The following is an 18,987-nucleotide window of genomic DNA, read 5'->3' as shown; positions in this document are numbered from 1 at the left end:
TGACTTATGCTCTGTGGCAGCCGAAAACAGGGATGGAGACAACGGTTCGTTTGGGTTCCTTTTGGTTTCTTGTCTTAAATCCAGTTCTTCACATTTCTGCAGCATATAATCATACAATTGTAGAGTTGGAAGGGACCCTCAAGGGTCCTCTATCCCAACCCCCTGCCAGGTGGAAATCCCAGCGAAAGGATCCCTTGCAGGCTGGAAATACTGTTTAAAGTTAGTAAAAAGCTTAACATTACTTATTGAGATGTAAATTGGGCTGATTTGCCTGTTTTATACAGGGTGCAGAATTAAAAAAATAATTAAATACATAATTTATTATTGTTGGGGGCATCTTGAAAGAGATATTTGAGCAGCAGCTGCTCACTGACACGAACATCAACGAAACCCTCAAAATGCTGCAAGTGGCAGAGAGCATCGTCAGCGAGGTTCTAATGGAGTCCCGGGATCTTGAGTCGCCTGTTTGCACCCTGGAGAAGGCACAGGGCAAGCTGAACGAGAGGCTCTTCCACTGCAGCTTCAAGAGATCGCAGGTTCTGGGGCGTTTCCATGTTGATTCCCAGGCAGAGATCAGCTCCATTGCCAGGGACATTGTGGCCAGTGTGTTTGAGAATGTGCTTAAGCGTCTGATGAGCAGCATTCCTGCTACGTGAGATGGGTTCCCAGGGAGGAAAGTCCCACCCAGAGGCAGAAAGAACCTGTTCACCCAACCCAATTCTACTCAGAGTAGACTCATTGAATTGATTGCCATGGCTATGGTGAGCTGTTAATTTCAATGGGTCTAACTGTATGGAACTTAGTTGGGCACACAACCCCATTAATAGTTAACAGTAACAGTTTTTGCCCCAAACCACCCAAGATGGGACTTCCAGAATTGGTTCGTGGTATTTCCAGGGCTTCAGAAGCTCCCTGAGGTGTGTGATAGTAAACCTGTCTGTGTTTCCTCCCCCAGATGCTTTGGATGAGAAGGGTTACAGGGCCTCTTGCCCAGCGTGGAAGCAGGAGATGATCCAGTCCGAATCAAGGTGGCTCCAGGAACGGATCTGGAGGAGCACCTATCTGCCCCACTGCAAGAGGCAATCCTCCTGCCTCGATGTGTTTTGGGAGCCCTTGACTCAGGCGGTGGTCTCCAATGTCATCCGGAGCATCCTGAACCCCTGTGCCCGGCAAGGCGCCAGAGAGAGAAGCGATGGCATTGAGACCAGCCTCTCCATGTTCTGCTCGGTGGACTCTTGCTGCCCTGAGCATGGAATCAGGGGCCCCAAATCGGCTCCCGTCAACATCAAAGAGCTGGCGTTTCACATATCCGAGAGGATCCTGAGCATCTTGTGTGAGAGGAACATCTTGCAGGAGACAGTCAGCAGGAAAGGCTTCCTGACGAGGAAGTCAAGGTACATCTGCCTGCCACCCCTCTGCCTGGCGGACTTTGATGAGGTTTACCACCCTCTCGTGAAGGAGGTTGCCCACCTGCTGTGCCTGGAAATCGAAATCAGGTGCAAATCCATGAGCGAAAGGAAAGCTCGGGATGCACTGCTCCAGCAGCAGCCCTACTTCTCCTCTCGTTGTGCCTGCGGAGCTTCCAGGGGAGACTGCCGAGGCCCCGGCGACATCAAAGGGGTGGCTTGCTTGTCAGCAATGGACCAAATTGCCCACAAGAACCAGCGGCTCAGCTGCGTTGCTTCCAACCTCGACAGCTTCATCCGCAGCTTGAAGTCCACCGAAGCAAAGCAGGTTGTCAACAAAGTCCTGCACATCATTTTGGACTCGATGTGGCCTGGTCAGCCTCAGGGCGGTTTCGCGGGGCACTTCCCGGATGCCCGAGCTCAGAACATGTCGCGATATCACGACACAGATCTGATTCCTAAGAGGCAGAACCTTTATTCGTCTGTGTGCCCGCATGCCTACAGGCTGGGCAATGAGATCTTCAGTGGCAACCTGGGACTCTCGCCCAAATCCGTCGTCCTGCTGGACGTCGTGAGCGAAAAGCTGATCCGGACCCTGTTGGACAAATGCATCACGACGGACCATTTCACCGGCACCTTTGCTTTTGACGAGTTCCCAGAGGACGAGCAGTTCTGTGACATCCGGAAGAGTGCCAGCGATGGCGAGCTCTTCCAATATTCAAGCAGGGAGGTGGAAGCCCACAAGACGGACTCTGCCTCCACCATTTTGACGTACGACATCCAGTACAGCGAGGAGCCCTGGGTGGAGCCTGAGGCAGGGGTGCCCTCCTACGAGTCAGCACTCGACATGTTGGCACATACCCTGGTGAAACCGGTGATCACAGAGCTTTCCCACTGCATTGATCATCCAGGGCATGGGAAACCTTACTCGAAGAAGGCCGTGGGGTTCTCACAGGGGCCCTGCAAAAAGGGACGGGGGCAGAGCTTTGGCAAAAAGCACCCACGAAGTGGGAAAAGTGACATGTACCACTCACTGCCCAGAGGCAGGCGGCCGGAGTGGAAAGCGCCCGTTTCGGGGAGGCATCAGGCCCGCAAGAGCTTGCGGGACAGGAACAAGACAGTGCTGGAAACGGCCATGCAGCACAGGACATACAGTTCCCAGGCTCCGAGCGGCAAGCATGCGAGAAGGAAGCCTCACTCTGCCACTTGCAATGTGAGGACTTACCGGAGAGAAGTGGTGACCATGTCAGGACGTGGGGATCACAGGCAGTTCCACCCGGAGTTCACTACCATTTACTCGGCGTCATTCCTGGAGGAAGTCATTTGCCAGCTGTTGTTCAAGATCTTCTCTTCGCTGCACAGCAAATACAACCAGGACACCTGCATCGACCTCCAGGAGATGAACACCCTGTTTGTCAGTGCCCTGGTGGAAGAGTTTACCAAGGCTGGTGTGGGGGTTTTGACGAGGGCCGATGAAAAGGCATACTTCCCACGGGTGGACAGCCGAACGGTCAGCAAAATAGTTGACTCCATCTTAAGGGAGTTTGGGTTCCAGCTGGCTGCCGACCGAGACATAGGCAGGGACATTGAGTCGTTGGCTGAGAGGGCATCTGAAATTATTCTGACGGAGATTCTGGATTACCAACTGCCGCCGGTGGTTTGCCGGAGGCTGCCGCGGAATGCCTTTCGAAACATCAAGGCCGAACAGATCATCCAGAAGGTTGAATGTTGCATCTGCCTCCCCAAATTCCAAAAGCGGCAGCAGCCGACCCCGGCGTACATTACTGTCTTGTCTCAGAAGTATTTGGAAAGGGTTGTCAACCAGATGGTGAATCAACTCTTCCCGCCCTGCGAGGGTGCGAAGCGAAAGCCAGGGAAGAGGGAGGTGTCGGGAACAGATTTTGATGAGCTCTGCTCCTACATGATCAAACAAGTGATGGCGTCCATTTCCAAACACAAAATCTGGGTGGCCAAAAAGGACGCCCCCTGCCGTTCCCATTCGGAGACGGAGATTCAGACCATGGTCAATTCTGTTTACAGGTATATGCTGGAGAAGGCTGGCTCACAAGAGTCTATGCAGAAAGACATCAAGCGTCGGGATATGGATTTTATAGACTGCATGACCAGCTTCATAATTCAGGAAATCACGAACCATCATCTTCAGAGATTCGTCTCTAAAGAGGAGTCCTCTTCAGGATGCCCCGACCCTGAAGCTCTGTCTGAGGACATTGTCAGGACCGTTCTGGATAGCCTTGGGGAACCCTTGGGTCCCTGTGGAGGAGTTTTCCCAGCTCGTTTCTTAGAAGAAATTGTTTCCAGAGTTTTAGCCAACGTTCTGCCTGTTTCCAGGGACAAGAAAGAATCAAGCAAAGGGTGGCATGAAGTGGAGTTGGAAAGAATTGCAAAGCAATTGGCCTGTTCAATCAACTTGCATTTTGGTAAGGCTGCAGTTACCGGAGTCCCGAAAGAAGATGAGCCGAGTTTAATGGGCCCCTTGATGGACATTGTTGTCCAGAATGTTGTTGACTCTGTGTGCAACAGTTTGATGAAAGAAAGAGATGTTGCTTCGCCAGATGACCTCAGCAGCGGGAGACAGAGTGCCCTCTTTGACAAGATTAAGAGATTGGTCGAAAAAGGCATCTCTGATTATCTTCTCCATCCACTGTTTTCTGGAGACTTGCCCAAGGCTACACCTTCAACTCCATTCCACGAGTACGTTTCTGAAACCCAGGAGGAAACCGAGAGCCGGTCTCCATTCAGCACCTTCCTGTCTTCAGGATTCCTGAAAGATTTAATCACTGGACTGTTGTCAAAAATCTTCCCTTCCACATCCATGGACAAAAGGCACCTGTCGGAGTCAGACTTCAGCAAGCTCTCCACCCAGCTGCTCAACGATGTCCAGATGAAGCTTTTGAAGCATCAAATCAAGGTTACAAAAGACCAAGAACAATGTGAGTATTCGGAGGAAGATGTCCAGAACATGACCGATTCCCTGTGCAGCAAGATCATACAGAAATCTGGCTCCCTCGAAGCCGTCCAGAGAGATGTGAAGAATAAGAGCAAAAGCCTGATTGACCGAATTGCCGGGTTCCTTGTGGGTGACATCCTGCAGCAGCATGTCCAGCCTTTTGTAGCCAGGCAGGAGTCTCCTACCTGGGACAGAGCAGCCGCAGGAGACTCCATGTCGAGGTTCGAAGTGTACAAAACCACCGTCAAGCCCTTGGACCTGCGACAGGCAAGCCTGGCGGGGAAGAGAGGCCCATCGAGTCCTTCTTCATTCCTAGGAGAAGTCATTTCTCAGCTGATATCAAGGATCTCCAACTCTTTCTCGGACACCCCTCTAAGTGGTCCCGGGGACTTCATTGGAGACACAGCTGTGAAGCTGGTGAAGTCACTTACGAAGGAGCTAACGAAAGCTCAGCTGCACATCCAAGAGGGTCCCGAGGAGCCGCCCCTGGGCTCCGTGACAGAAGGCAGAACCTACAAGGACAGCACACAAGACCTGGAGCCCGAGGAAGATACTGATGAAGAGAGGCATGTGTTGTCCCGCCAGACAGCCACCATGATATTTGAAAGTGCCATCGATCGCATGCTGGGGTCAACAGCAGGTCCGCCTCCTGTGGAAGAAGCAAAGTGCCTCATCCATGAGATTCTGGTGGTGGACCAGGGTGTCCCTGGAGCCAATGCTTCACCACCCTACTCCACCGTGCTCTGCTACCCGGTCCTGGAGGCCATCGTTGACAGGCTGCTCTTGCAGATCTTCCCATCTCCTTCTAGTAGCACTGCATGCCTAGGTCAGGGCGAAGGTGCCTTTGGCTCTGAAATGAACAGCACAATTGCGCAGCTGAAGAAAGACATCCTAGACATTGTTCTGAAGCAGGCCATCTGGATCAGCACTTACGGCAACAGGGGAGAAGCTGGCATTTCAGAAGAAGCCATCGCGTGCATGGTGGACTCTATCTACTGTGACGTCTTGCACGAAGTGATGTTGCAGCAGCCTTTCCCACAAGACAAAGAGAGCCTGCGGAACTTGTACGTCACTCAGATAGCTTGCTTCATTATCAACGAAATGTTTAAATATCACCTCCAGTCTACCACATCTCACGAGGCGCCCTCTTATGTGGACCCTTCTGCCAGAGACTCCCTAAGCTCCTGCATGACGGTCTTCCCTTTCATTCTCCTGGAGGACATGCTCAACCAGCTCTTGGAGAGAATATTCCCCACTCCAGAGAGCATCAGCGCTTGCGTTGGCAACCAGGTTGACTTCTCAGAGACAGATTTCGCCGAGATGGTCGCCAACCTGAAACATTATGTCATTGCAGAGATTCTGGCACATCAAATCCTGCTGGGAAACACCTCGGGGCAAACTCCAGAGATGGACGAAGAAACCAAAGAGGACATCGCCTGTTCAGTTTACAACCAGATTTTGCAGAAGTCTAACTCCCAGAGCGAGCTTCAGAGTACTCTCAAGGTCCGAGGGAACAGCACCCTCCGTGAAGTTGCCAATTTGCTCATAAGGGAGATTTTGAATTTCCACCTCCACCCGTTTTTAGACAGCAGTGATTCTGCCACCCGCAAATGTGCTAAATTGCAGAAGGAAAAGAAGCCAGTTTCTCAGCGGATCTACTCTGCAGCCTTTTTAGAGGATGTTGTTGTGGCTTTCTTTTGCAAAATCTTGTCCTCCCCAAACTTTTTGGCATATTCCAAAGACTGCTGTTTATCAGAGTCTGAGATGAGGGATCTAGTTACCAGGCTAGTCAATGCTTTAGTGTGTGAGTTCAAAAGCTCAGAAGTCAAGGTCATTCATGGTGTGGAGGGAGACCTCCTTCTCCCAAAGATTGTTCCTGAAGAAGTGATTCAGATAAGCAACTGCATCTATGAGAAGTTGGTGGAACAGCTTGGATCGGAGTGTGAGATTTTTAAAGCTTTCCAAAATGAAGGACATTCATTAGCAGAAAAGCTAGCTCCACTAATAATCAGAGAAATCTGTGCATACCAGCTGATGCCTTTGTTTACTGGGGATACTTCCCCGTACCTGTTCTTGTTTCTGGAAGCTGAGACAATCCTTGACCGAGTGGAGACCATCCTCCCGGACACCACACCCTCTGGCTCCATGTTCGGAGAGATGTTCCTTAAGATAATGCACAAAATGTTTCCTTCATGGGTCCCTGGAAGTTCGCCAGATTCTCCTTTGGGCAGTGTAGGGAAGAGAAGTCCTCCCAGGAAGAAAACAAGAAGAAAACCATCGCCCGAGGCAGGCAAAAGTATCCAGAGCCTCATGGACAATATCTGCAAGGCCGTCTGCGTCAAACCCGGGTCTCTAAACCAAAACTACGAATCCACGGAGGAAGAGAGTGCAGCGTTTCTCTGTCAATCAAGGCCAGACTATCCACTTCCCAAGTCACACTCACCTCCTGGAAAGTCTCCCCTTCCCACCTATTCTACACAAACAGACCGCTGGACGATCCACTACGTTAAGCCACACTCTCCTCCCAGCCAACTTTTGTCTCCTCCTCCCACCACGTCCGCAAAACCAGACTGCTGGACAATCTACGAGGATAAGATGCCCTCGCCTCCCTGCGGATCTCACCCTCCTCCTGCCTTTCCTGCAGAAGCAGATGACTGGACACTCCAGCACAAAAAGCCATACTCACCTCCCAGTCAACTTCTGCCGGTTCCTTCCCCCAGCTTTTCTGCAAAAACAGCTGGCTGGACGATCCACCACATGAAACTTGGGGAAGGGGAGGTGCAGGCGATGCAGTTTGAGGATGGAGGAGGTGCTTATTCCTCCACTTTCTTGAAGGACATTTTTAGCGGGCTGATAAGCAAGCTGCTCTCGTCAACAACCAGTGTGTGCCCGGTGGAGAAGAAAGAGGCAGTGCCTGTGGAGGAGGAGTCCTCCGTCAGAAATCTAGTGGAATCCATTTTAAAGGAGTTTGCCAAGTCCCCGGTTAAGGTCCTGCAGCTCCCCACCAAAGGGCAGGGTTTCCCATCTGTGGGGAAGACGGATGTGGCTAAAATCATCCATGCTTCTCTGTGCGGCATCTTGCAAGATCGGGCTCCTGGAGCCCCTATCTGGGCAGGCAAGGAAAGCGACCAGATATTAGTGGAGAGAGTGGCCAGTGCGATAAAGAAAGAGATTCTAGGATACCAGATCCAGGGGCTGCCAAGGGCACCCCAGAGCCAGGCCTCAAAACCTTTTGAAATGGGAGAGATGGCAAAGAAAGTGTTGATGGAGGTGAAGAAGAGCAGCACTCCGTCCCCAGTCAGCAGTGACAGACCAAACCCGGTCCTGGTGTCTCAGAGGTTCATACACGAGGTTCTCGCAATCCTCTTGTCCAAAATTTTCCCCCTCCCCACGACGTCGTCCGATGATGCCGAGGAACAGTGTGCAGAGTTCGATTTCATTCACATGAAGCTCCTGAGCAATGTGATGTCAGAGATCTCCAAGGACAAGAACGCTGAGGTCCAGTACCTTGATAGGGTGCAGCCCAACCGTGTCGTGAGCCAAACGGTGGCCAATACCGTCTACCACCAGATTTTGCCGGAGTTTGGAACTGCATCGGCCATTGAGAAATGCATCAGGACAGGCTGCACGATCCTTATGGAAAGGATCACTGACTTGGTGATGAAAGAGATTTATGGGAACCCGATGCAGGCGTACTTTTCGGAGGAGCTTGGCCGACAGCAGGAGGCCATGGAAGCGGAAAGAAACCTGGAGGAACAATATGGGGGTGGTCCTGAGGGTGCAGAGCGTGAGACACCACTGCGATCCCACCTCAAGGGGTTGTCGTCCATCATCATAGAGGAGGTGGCTGCTAAATTCCTCTCAAAACTGTTCAATGCCCTCCCTGTGGACGACTTGGATACAAGGAGTGTTGCCTTAATGAAGGAGGTGGGCAGAAAGATGATTAACTCCTTGCAAAGTCTTCTTTCAAAGAAGAATATGAGAGTCTGGCAGCACGACGAATTGGAGGACTTGGGCTCAGAAGACAGCCGGGCAGTTGGGGAGGTTGTGGATTCCGTCTACACTGACATCCTCAGACATTCCAGCTCTGAAGCCTCTATGTACGATGACTTAACCAACAAGAATGAGGACTTTGTCAACCGGGTTGCCTGCTTCATGGTGAGTGAAATCTCCGGGCGCGATTTCCAGTCGACCACGAACATGGAGGATGAGTTGCCCCGCTCCAGTGCGGAAATAAAGCTGGAAACAGACAAGATCATCGAGAAATTCCTTGGCAATATTGGGGCAATGGAACCCACAGAGGTGCCCCTGGTCACACAAGTGCCAGTGGCTTTCCTGGAGGAGATCCTAAGCAGGTTGCTCACGAAAATCCTACTTGCCCAGAATGACTTGGGCGTCCAGGAGAAGAAGGCTTTGTCCAAGACAGATGTCAGCGAAATCGCTTGCCAGCTGAAGACGTCCGTGGAGAAAAAGATGTCAAAGAACAAAATGGACCTGGTGACCTACAGCAACCAGCCAAAGCTGGACCCCCAATATGAGGAGAGGGTCGACCACGTTGTCCACAGCATCTTCAGCAACGTCCTGGAGAAATCCGGGTCCCAGCAAGAGCTGTACGACGACATGATGACCAACAATGTCCTCTTCCCTGAGCAGGTGGCCAGCATCATCATCAATGAGGTCTCCAGCTGCTCCATCAGCGGCAACTTAGAGAACGAGACCGTCAGTGCCCTGGAACTGGACCGCATTGTCAGCAAAGTCTATGCTCGGGTCAGCTCCATCGAGGAAGAGGACGAGGACGAGTTGGATTTGGATTTGGCAGATCTGCCCACTGTGCCCGAAGATGTGGAAACCCTGCTGCAGAAGAGCGATATGCCGGTGAAAATTATCCCCTGCATCGGGCACAAGGCGCTGAAGGTCGACCCGGACATCGTCGGGGACCACTTAGCCGTCCTGTCCATCAAGACAGAGCGCCTAGAGAAGCTGAACAAGATGTGCATCTCAAAGACAGGCATGAGCCTCACGGAGCTGAGGAGAGCCTCGACGTCAGGGAAGAGTCTCTCTAGTAACGTCGGCACTCAGGATCCCAACAAGAAGAAAGAACGGAGGCCCTCTTTGGATATGGCTGGGCGCCTTGGGGTGAGGCCGAAGGAGGTAGGCAGGGCAGGGTGGGGTGGGAGGCTTCTTTGCATGTGCAGAAGTAGATTTGGTTTAAGCAGGCATGGCCAAACTTGGCCTTCCAGCTGTTTTGGGACTACAACTCCCATCATCCCTAGCTAACAGGACCAGTGGTCAGGGATGATGGGAACTGTAGTCCCAAAACAGCTGGAGGGCCAAGTTTGGCCATGCCTGGTTTAAGGCATCCTGCCCCGAGTGGAAGAAAAATCAACTCTTCACGTTAAGCCCCCATTCACTCTCATATTTAGAGTGAATTTCAGTAGCCAAGATTTATGCCTTGGCTATCATCAATCACTACATAATTATCTCTGTCAGCAAGCTGCCGACAGAAGACGGTCAGCCCGCCATGATCCTCCCTGGAAGTCCCAGAACTTTGTATACTATTCCAAATGTGGTCACACCATAGATTTATATGATGGCACTGCTAATATAGACTGTCGATAGGAAAACACTTTCAATATCATGTGCGTTTTTTTGTAACTTGAGTCATGTTCCAAAGCTCATAAATTGTTCATTGTTAAGTTGCGATCTGAGGCTTGGCTCACTTGAACCTGTCTCTGCAGAGCCTCCTGGGTGTGCCTCTCCTCACAGGTAAAAGGTACTGCCCTCCCACCCCTACCCCAACCCCCATCCTGCTCTTGCACTTCCAGCCGGTCTGCAGAAACTCCTTCCAAAGCCTGATGAGGCCAGACATCACGAAGGTCGAGCTCCTGAAGGACGTGGAAAGCAAGCAGGACCTGATCCTCCGCCTTGTGGCTCACGACATCGAGGACAACCAACCTGGCAGGGCCCCTCACCTCAGTGATCTGGAGAGTGACGGGGAGGAGCAAGTCTTGAAGGAGCACAAATCCTTTTACTCTGAGGTCCCGCCTGCGCCCAAGCGGCGCGAAAGCTCACATTCCACGGTAAGCAAATGGCTCAGGGAAGGAAGGAATGCAGCCCACAGCTGTGTCCTCCTAGCTGAGGAAGAGTCGCCTCTTGATCCACAGGGGCTCAGGGAAGGTCTGGACCAGGGCCGTCTTCAGCAGATGTGGCGCCGGGGTGCAAATATCCACCCAGCACCCCCAAATTACGATGGATAGTGTTGGGGTGGCCATAGCTGTGCACTGCCAACCATGGGGGGGGGTGCGCGCAACTCTCCCCCATGCCGCTGCAGTAGAGCGATCCTCACAGAGGCTTGGGAGTAAAGTTGCGCCCCTCCCAAGCCTCCGCGAGAGGTGAGCACAGCTTCCCTCCCAAGCCTCCTCGGGAGGAGAGCGATCCCTGCAGAGGCTTGGGAGGGAAGCTGCACGTCCACCAGCCTTATGGTTGGCGGGGTGCAGCTGGTGGGCTTGCAGGGAAAGGGGAGGCCGCCTGCAAAGCCACGCAGCTCCTCCACTTGCTAGGGCGCCCCTGAGAGGCTGGCGCCATGGCGCAGCACAACGCACCACTAAGCCCTATGGGAAAGATGGCTCTGGTCTGGACTGAGGTCAGGATCCTTGGAAGTCTGGGGGAAATGGGAGGGACACTGGTAGGACCAAGGACATAAGGACGCAAGAAGAGACTACTGGATCAGGCCAAAGGGGACTCATCTAATCCCGCATCCTGTTGTCACAGTGGCCGACCAGATACCTGTGGGGAAACCCGCAAGCAGGATTCAAACACAAGAGCACTTCTCCCTTCCTGTGGCTTCTAGCAACCAATACTTAGCAGTATTGCTGCCTCCAGCCACGGAGGCCGAGCATAGCACACATGACTAGTGGCCGTTGATAGCCCTCTTCTCCACAAATTTGTCCAATCTTATTTTAAAACTGTCCAAGTTGGTGTCCAAGGCTGAAGAGCAGGGTTAGATGCAGCGGGGGGGGGGGGCATTCTCTCTGCATAGCTATTAAACAGTGTGCTGCCCAGGCAAGAAATTAGCAGAAAACAGATATCACAGCAGGAAAACAGGAAATGTTGGAGGGTATGGAGTTTTGTGACACCCCCCCCAAGCCAAGGATATAAGTAACTATACAATCTTTAGATGACATCTGAAGGCAGCCTTGTATAGCGAAGTTTTTTAAAAATGTTTTATGTTTTATATATATTGGAAGCCGCCCAGAGTGGTTGGGATGCCCAGTTGGATGGGCGGGGTATAAATAAAACAACAGAATATTTTCATTGGAGAAACGTTGAAGGGTGTGCAACATTAACAACAACAAAAAACAACAACAACTTAAGCACTGTTGAATCCGCAAAAACGCTCTCCCACCTCCCAGGACTCATAATTGGATTCTACTCAGTTCATCAGAAGACACACACACACATAATGACTGTGGCAGCAACTCCCTCTGGAAAGAGCTTTGAAGGCTCCAAGGGCTGGAGGGTGGGGCAAGTCAGGTGGGAAAAGCCATTTTAAATAGCATTTTAACCTGTATTTTAAATTGGTTCCCCCCCATTATGTTTTTATTATAATTTTACTGGTGTTAGCTGCCCTGAGCCTGGCTCTGGCCAGTTGAGGGCGGGGTATAAATAAAAATTATTATTATTATTATTATTACTACTATTACTACTACTTGATGGTCAGCACAGTCTCTTTCCCCTTAGGATGCAACCTAAGAGTCTAAGCTTTAAGGAGATAGTGAAGTTGGCAGAGAGGTCAAAGGGACTCTCGGGGTCCCTTGCTGGGATGTATTCTAACCTCATATGCTCTAGCCTAGGGCTGCCATACGTCTGGATTTTCCTGGATATAGCCGGAATATGGCAGTCGGAAACAGTGTCTGGGCAGAAATCGCTGAAACCCATGTTGGAAGAATAAAAATATGCCCTTTTCCCTTATGGGGTATCCAAGAGCCCATATAGAGTCCTTACATAGGTTCCCTATTGGTAGGAGAAAATAACAGAGGCCAACCAGAGAATATTGAGAAGCAAAGCAGCTAGTAAGCTTGATCTTTATTGATCTGTTGCAACAGGGTACTCCCCTCACACGCAGGAGAGGAAGAGGACCCAGAACAATAGCCTGCAAGGCCTTATAAAGACTTTTGAAATTCCCCTTCTCTAGATCAAGACCACCCCCAGAAACATTATGCATACATCACAGAAGGGGTGTAACCTAAGACCACCCCTCAGATACATCCCACCTACATCACAGAAATTTAAATGTTGTTTTTCTCTTCTCCTTGTTTATCTCCTGTCTAGCAGGTTACTTGATTGGATTTTCTGGGGAGCCTGGCCATTCTTTTGTAATGCTAAAATACTTATTTCCTGGGCCAGGTCACAGGCTCACACCTTATTCAAACACAGATTAAAGGAAGAGACAATGGGGAGGCTTTTCCATTTTTAACCTTGCAGAGAAAGGATTTGGTCAGTTTAGGAATCAAAATGGTTCCAGGTTGGCCTTCCTGTACTGATCTATGTATGTGCAGTTATGAACATTACTATATATCTAAAACCATAAAATTCCTATCACAGAAGTCTAGATTTTGTTTAGCTCAGCAACTTCACTCCGCCCCTCCCCCCCCCAAATTCACTTTTTGAAATACAGTCATACCTTGGAAGCTGAACAGAATCCATTCCAGAAGTCCGTTCGGCTTCCAAAACGTTCGGAAACCAAAGTTCGGAAGCTCCTACAGCCAATCAGAAGCCCCGTCAGACATTCAGATTCCAGCGAACGTTCTCAAACTGGAACAATCGCTTCCGGGTTTGCAGCGTTCAGGAGCCAAAATGTTTGACTTGTGTGATAGGAATTTTGAGGTCTTAGACATATGGTAATGTTCATAAGTGTACCAACCAAGCACGTACATAGATCAGCCCAGGAAGACTGACCTGGAATCATTTTGATTCCTAAACTGACCAAATGTTTTCTCTGCAAGGTCAAAGTGGGAAACCTCCCCATTGTCTTTCCTCACAAATCCTCTCTTAAGGGCACATTTAAGATATGAATAGGGTGTGAGCCTGTGACCTGGCCCAGGAACTAAGTATTTATCATTACAAAAGACTGGCCAGGCTCCCCAGGCAATCCAATCAAGTAACCTGCCAGACAGGAGATAAACAACATTCAAATTTCTGTTTTAAGACCGCCTTTTCTGTGATGTATGTATGATGTTTCTGGGGGTGGTCTTGATCTACAGGGTGGCAATTTCAAAAGTCTTTATAAGGTTTTGTGCGTCATTTTTCCGGGTGAAGGGAGCACCCTGTTGCAACAGATCAATAAAGATCAAGCTTACTAGCTGCTTTGCTTCTCAGTATTCTCTGGTTGGCCTCTGCTATTCTTTCCTACCAATAGAGAGGAACCTATGTAAGTACTCTATAGGGGGTCTTGGATACCCCATAAGGGAAAAGGGCAATTTTTGTTTACAACACTTGCAAGGCGTTCAGGATCCAAGGTGGTACGAACTGTATGGCAATCCTCTCTAGTCCTATCACAGCAAGCTGCGATGCAACCAAACTTCCAACTGTTCTGAGGTTCCCCTCCCCCCTTCTCGCCCTCAACTAGCGCATCCCAAGCGATCCTCTCCTGACGAAGACCCCCAGCAGTGCGAGCCGGAAGAAGAGTTTGTCCCTGAGCAAATGCTGCCCCCCTTTGACCCTGTCCAGCAGCAGCGGTGAGGCCAAAGAGAAGAAGGAAGGCCCCCCTATCCCACAGATTGAGGTCACGGCCCAGTCCACAAGCAGCCAGGTGCAGATGGTGAGTCCATATGGCCCCTCACCTCTTGAGAGAGACAGGTGTGTTCCCCGGGAGCGGGAGGGTCCCCTAGGAAAGAGGGAAGGGACCCCTTTATCCCTTCATTACCCCGTTTGTGGCCCACCCCAAGCCCCCCCCCCAGCAGGAGGGCGATAGAGAAATCAGGTCCGATAAGCCGTTAAAGTGACACACGGCGGACATTTTAAAAAGATCCGTTGTACCGTAGGCATCCATTTGGAATACAGGAACTGGGAAATCTTTTCATTAATGTGAGATAATATTTAGTAACAGGTGTAATTAGAGGTCTGACCCTTCAGGAGTTGAAAACTCAGGTGGTTTCACCTGGGAAAAGGTGCTCAGTTCTGGAGATGGGCTACTTGTCTCTTCAACTGTTTTCAGAGCTGGAAGGTCTTGTGTGTGGCTGCTCGGTGAAATCTTTATTGTGTTTCCGTTCTGTTATTTTTAAACAGCAGCCTTGCTATTTAAATTGACCTATTGTGCAAGAATATCCCGGAAGGGAGATTCATGAAAATGAATATACTGAAAGGTGGATTTTATTTATGAATTGTCAGAGCAACAAAATTTAGAGATGGTATCCTGCCCTACACTTCTTGTCCACTGCTCCAAATGCAAATTGAAACATTGGGAGTGATGTGTTTTTTTGAATGTTTTTGCTTTTCTTGTTGTTTTGTTGTATTTTTTTGTTTTTTTCTCTTTATTTTTGATGTATTGTGAACTTTTTACTGTTTTCTTCTTCTTTTTTCTGTAACTATTAAACTTTTAATAAATATCTTAGGGGAAAAAAAAGAAACATTGGGATTGGACCATGCTGGGATAGTTCAGTCTGTAGAGCATGAGACACGTTATCTCAGGATTGTGGGTTTGACCCCCCCCTGGGGTTGGGATAGATGACCTTTGTGGCCCCTTCCAACTCTGCAATTCTATTATTGTAAGACCTGCAGAATGTCTGGGTCCAATCTTACTTGTTTCCTACTTGATTTCAATACTAGAAGCCTCATACCTACTATTTCCCAAACATTCCAAGAAATCCCTAAAATCAGTGCTGTTTTGAAACCAGTGGCTAAAAAAGACAGCATCATTTAAAATGTCTGTCATCCTCAAATGGCGTCTGATTGATCTCAGGAAAATTTGTGCAAAATTTGGTTTTCATAATAAAAATAGCAGTGAAAATGATTACTGGGCACATGGCTTTTGAGGGAGTGGCTTATACTTAAAAAACAAACAAACTGCAAAACAAGATGCATAAAATGGGGATTTGTCCTTCATTCATGCCCCACCCCCGACTTTCCTGAATTACGTGTTGACTTTGAGAGCTTAAAACAAAGTCCTTACCTTTTCCTTTCCGCAGGATGCCCAAACCACCAATATGCCGAGCCCGCCCATCACCGAAACAGAGGAGAGCAGCCATGTCACGTTTTCCAGCAGCACTCCCCGCACAACCAGCATGGGGCCGTCATCGACCTCTGACAGGTGCGAGGGCAACGTTTGTTGGTGGGCTGGGCTTTGGAGAGCAGGGGCACTTTTCAGGAGTTGCATGTGTTTCTTCACACACAGGCAAAGCCCATCCTGGTTCCCCACTGAACTTCAGGGTTGGTTGGTTTTTTTCACTTGCACTGTTGGAGGCAGTGAAGCTCTTAAAGCCAGCTGCTGGGAACTGAAGGTGGGGAGACTGCTGTCAGCAGCAGAGTGTGGAAGCAGGCCTCCCTCAACAAAGCGGTGGCTTTGTAACCACTTGGCAAGCTGGTCTTTTAGCGGGGCATAGCAACAAAACCACTAGCGCATTTGCAAAGCTAAGCAGAGTCTGGGATGGTTTCAAATTGGATGGGGCACCACGTGTTGAGATTCCTGTACTGCCGGGGGTTGTACTAGATGACCATTGGGTCATCCCTTCCAACTCTACGGTTCAATCCACGCTCCCGCATCCGGGCCAAAATCCATACAAGCAAATGGTGAAAGTCTCTCCAGTTGGGAGGCCCAGGCCACCCACTTGCCCAGTGGTTTCTATGTGTGCCGTGGTAACATCCCGCTTGTGGGAACAACCACCCAGATGCCTGCCTCATGCTTGGGCTTTGCACCTATTGTGGCCACGATCCAAACAGGCTTTGGCAGAGGGGCAAACTCCAGGCCACTGTGCAAATGGGGAGAGGACACATTACAAGCGCAGCATTTTTATTTTTATTTAATATATATTTATTAGCATTTTCTATAATGAAACAAAAACAAAAATAAACAACCACAAAAAAGAAAAAATATAACAAACATACAAAAATGTAAAACTTAAAAACAATTAAAAACACATAAAGTTTCAATTGCTTATTTCTTTTAACTTATTTCTCAGACCTCCTCACACCTTCCCTTCTTGTATTCCAATTCAAATTATTAGCTCAGAAAATCCTTATTATTTCTCAACTTTAACTTAATAATTTAATTTAGCATATTATTATTTTACTTTTTCTCTTTCATCCATTTCCTCAATTTATTTTTGCTAACCTTATTTTCATTTAATTTAGTTCATTTTAAAAAACCAATATTACCTTATCCAGACTTAAACATCAATACTTATACATCAATACTCATTCTTAAAACATTTTTTCTAAAGTCGATCCAAATTCCCTTCCACGAATTTCCCAATTTTCATACAAATAACAAAACAAAATAAAAACAAAACAAATTATAATTATGTACCCTTTGGATTCCCAAACTCCACACCCCCCTTTCCCGGTTTCAGTCCCCAATAAATGTCTATCAGTCTTAATCTACTATCAGCCTGGAGGTCTCACATCCGAGGCTCTTAATTCTCTCTCAGTTCCTCTCTGCCGGTTTTTTTGATAATCCTTAATATTGAACACCAAATCTCGGAGAAGCTCTGGCCCAACGGGATCCATGTTTCTTCCAGCCAGACCTGCATACTTAAAAGTGGAGCCCAAATCTTGTTTCTTACTCCTTTCAAGTCCAAATGACCCCAAAGCTCCAACTTCCACCTTAAGCAAGTTTGTAATCCTTAGGTCTTCGGATCTCCACATAAGGAGATCTCTCCATTTTTCAATCTCCAGGCCAGATTTTCCACATCAAGTTTTTATTTTCCTTTGTTGCCATCATGTCTGACCTCAGGCTCTCCTTTGTCATCTGCAAAACTACAGCTCCTCCATCCTTTTCTTCAGGGACAACATATATCTCCTTCTCCAAATTCTCAAAGCTCTCAAATTTCTCTTTTTGTCCTGTTGAATAGACTTCCTGATTCAAATCCTTATCACATTCAATAATGTTATTTACTGTTAAGTCCAGAGTTGTAACATTTGTAGCCAAAACATCAATTTGGCCTTGTAACTTTCCCAAGAGAACAAAAACTCTGTCCAGTTCAGCCTGAATTTTCCCTCCTCCAGCCATCCCCCTCTAGAGGGATTTTGGTTCCTTTATAATCCTTCCAGTTCGAATCCAAAAATCAAGTTAGTTTGTATCAGCTCTTCCTTGTTTTCAACAAATTGTAAGAAAATTGTAACAATTATAACCAGCAGGAGCAACAGAAACAAAGTTCTCTTTTTTCCATCTTGACAGCCAATTTGACAGCTGTCAAACTCTTCAGTACCTCATCAACAGGCTTTCTCACGGAGCACTCCCGGGTCCGGGGGGGTGGCACATCAGCTCCCCAAATTAGCTCTTTCTCCTCCAGTAAAATTTCTTAAACTGCCAAACCGTGAAATTAAAATCTTTTACCAAAAAAGGGGGGGAAAGTGTTCACTCGACCTTAGTTAGCAGGTCCTTGCTTTAAATTATTTACAAGGAGGGGAGGCGGACTTCCTGTTTACACCTTCCCTGATCGTGCCTAATTCATAAAAAAAATTCTTTACAATTCCAATTATTTCCGTACTACTCACGGGTTGTTACTTTAAAGTCCAGTTGCTCACAAGAAGAAGTCAGCGCTCTCTGACAACGGCAGTGCGGCTTCACTCCGCAGGAGAAGCAGTCGACTCTCAGCACTGCGCCGCTCACTCCGTCCCCGTTCCAAAGCCTTTAAAAAGGCTCCTTCGCAGCTTGGGGGGCGCAAATGGTGCCTGCCGAGTCACCACGCTCACAGGCTTCACCGCCTGTGATTTTTGAGGGTCCCCGTGTCGCCGCAGCGGCAAGACCCAATCCTGCAGAGCCGATTCCCTCCGGAGCTCAGAGGGAATCCGCCATTAGTCGATCGTGCTAACCCGGAAGTCCCACAAGCGCAGCATTTTAACCAAGCCCTTTCTGTATCTGTTTCAGTGATAGAGAGAAGATTCTGGATAAAGGTGACTATTCATTCTGTCGCTTTGGGGTTTGATACAATTGCACTTGTGTGTTTAAATCCTGCATTGCAGGGGGTTGACTAGGTGACCCTTGGGCTCTCTTCCAACTTTACCATTCTGTGGTTCTAGAATGGCTGCTCCTTAGAAGCTGCCCTGTGCAGAGCCCCACATGGGAGCTGGGGTGCCAAAGGGGGTCTCAGGCCCCTAGATGTGGCCCCCAGGCCTCCTCTAGGCACACAACTGTGAGATGGATGCCCCCAAAGGGAATCAGGACCCAGTGAGTTGTGGGTACAGTTTTCATGGGGGGAGGACATGGGCTGGCAGGGAGCGCCTGTCTATGGGGCCAGAGCGACCTCACCCTGTTGAGGTCGCTTGCAGCACGACCACATCCTCGGCTTGGAGTGTAACACAGCCGTTTCTCACCTGTTTTCTTCCAGCTGCAGTCGAGATGCACCTCTCCCGGGACACCGAAGCAGTCTCAGGACCCTTCGAGGTAAATTGCCA

General features: G+C 49.1%; 1 protein-coding gene across 1 annotated transcript in view; it reads left to right on the top strand.

Moving 5' to 3' along the window:
- The window catches only part of FSIP2 (fibrous sheath interacting protein 2), a 43,386-nt gene that overhangs the window by 22,155 nt on the left and 2,244 nt on the right, over positions 1-18,987 (top strand). The window contains exons 15-20 of the mRNA XM_082201331.1: positions 956-9,525; positions 10,200-10,454; positions 14,003-14,194; positions 15,561-15,682; positions 18,461-18,486; positions 18,921-18,976. Coding sequence (XP_082057457.1) covers positions 956-9,525; positions 10,200-10,454; positions 14,003-14,194; positions 15,561-15,682; positions 18,461-18,486; positions 18,921-18,976 — 9,221 coding nt within the window. The remainder of the gene's footprint in view (positions 1-955; positions 9,526-10,199; positions 10,455-14,002; positions 14,195-15,560; positions 15,683-18,460; positions 18,487-18,920; positions 18,977-18,987) is intronic.

The sequence above is a fragment of the Podarcis vaucheri genome (assembly GCF_965113315.1).
Source record: "Podarcis vaucheri genome assembly, chromosome: 15".
Taxonomy (NCBI): Eukaryota; Metazoa; Chordata; class Lepidosauria; order Squamata; family Lacertidae; genus Podarcis; species Podarcis vaucheri.
The sequence above is the reverse complement of the archived record's forward strand: the minus strand, read 5'-3'. Positions and strand labels throughout refer to the sequence as shown.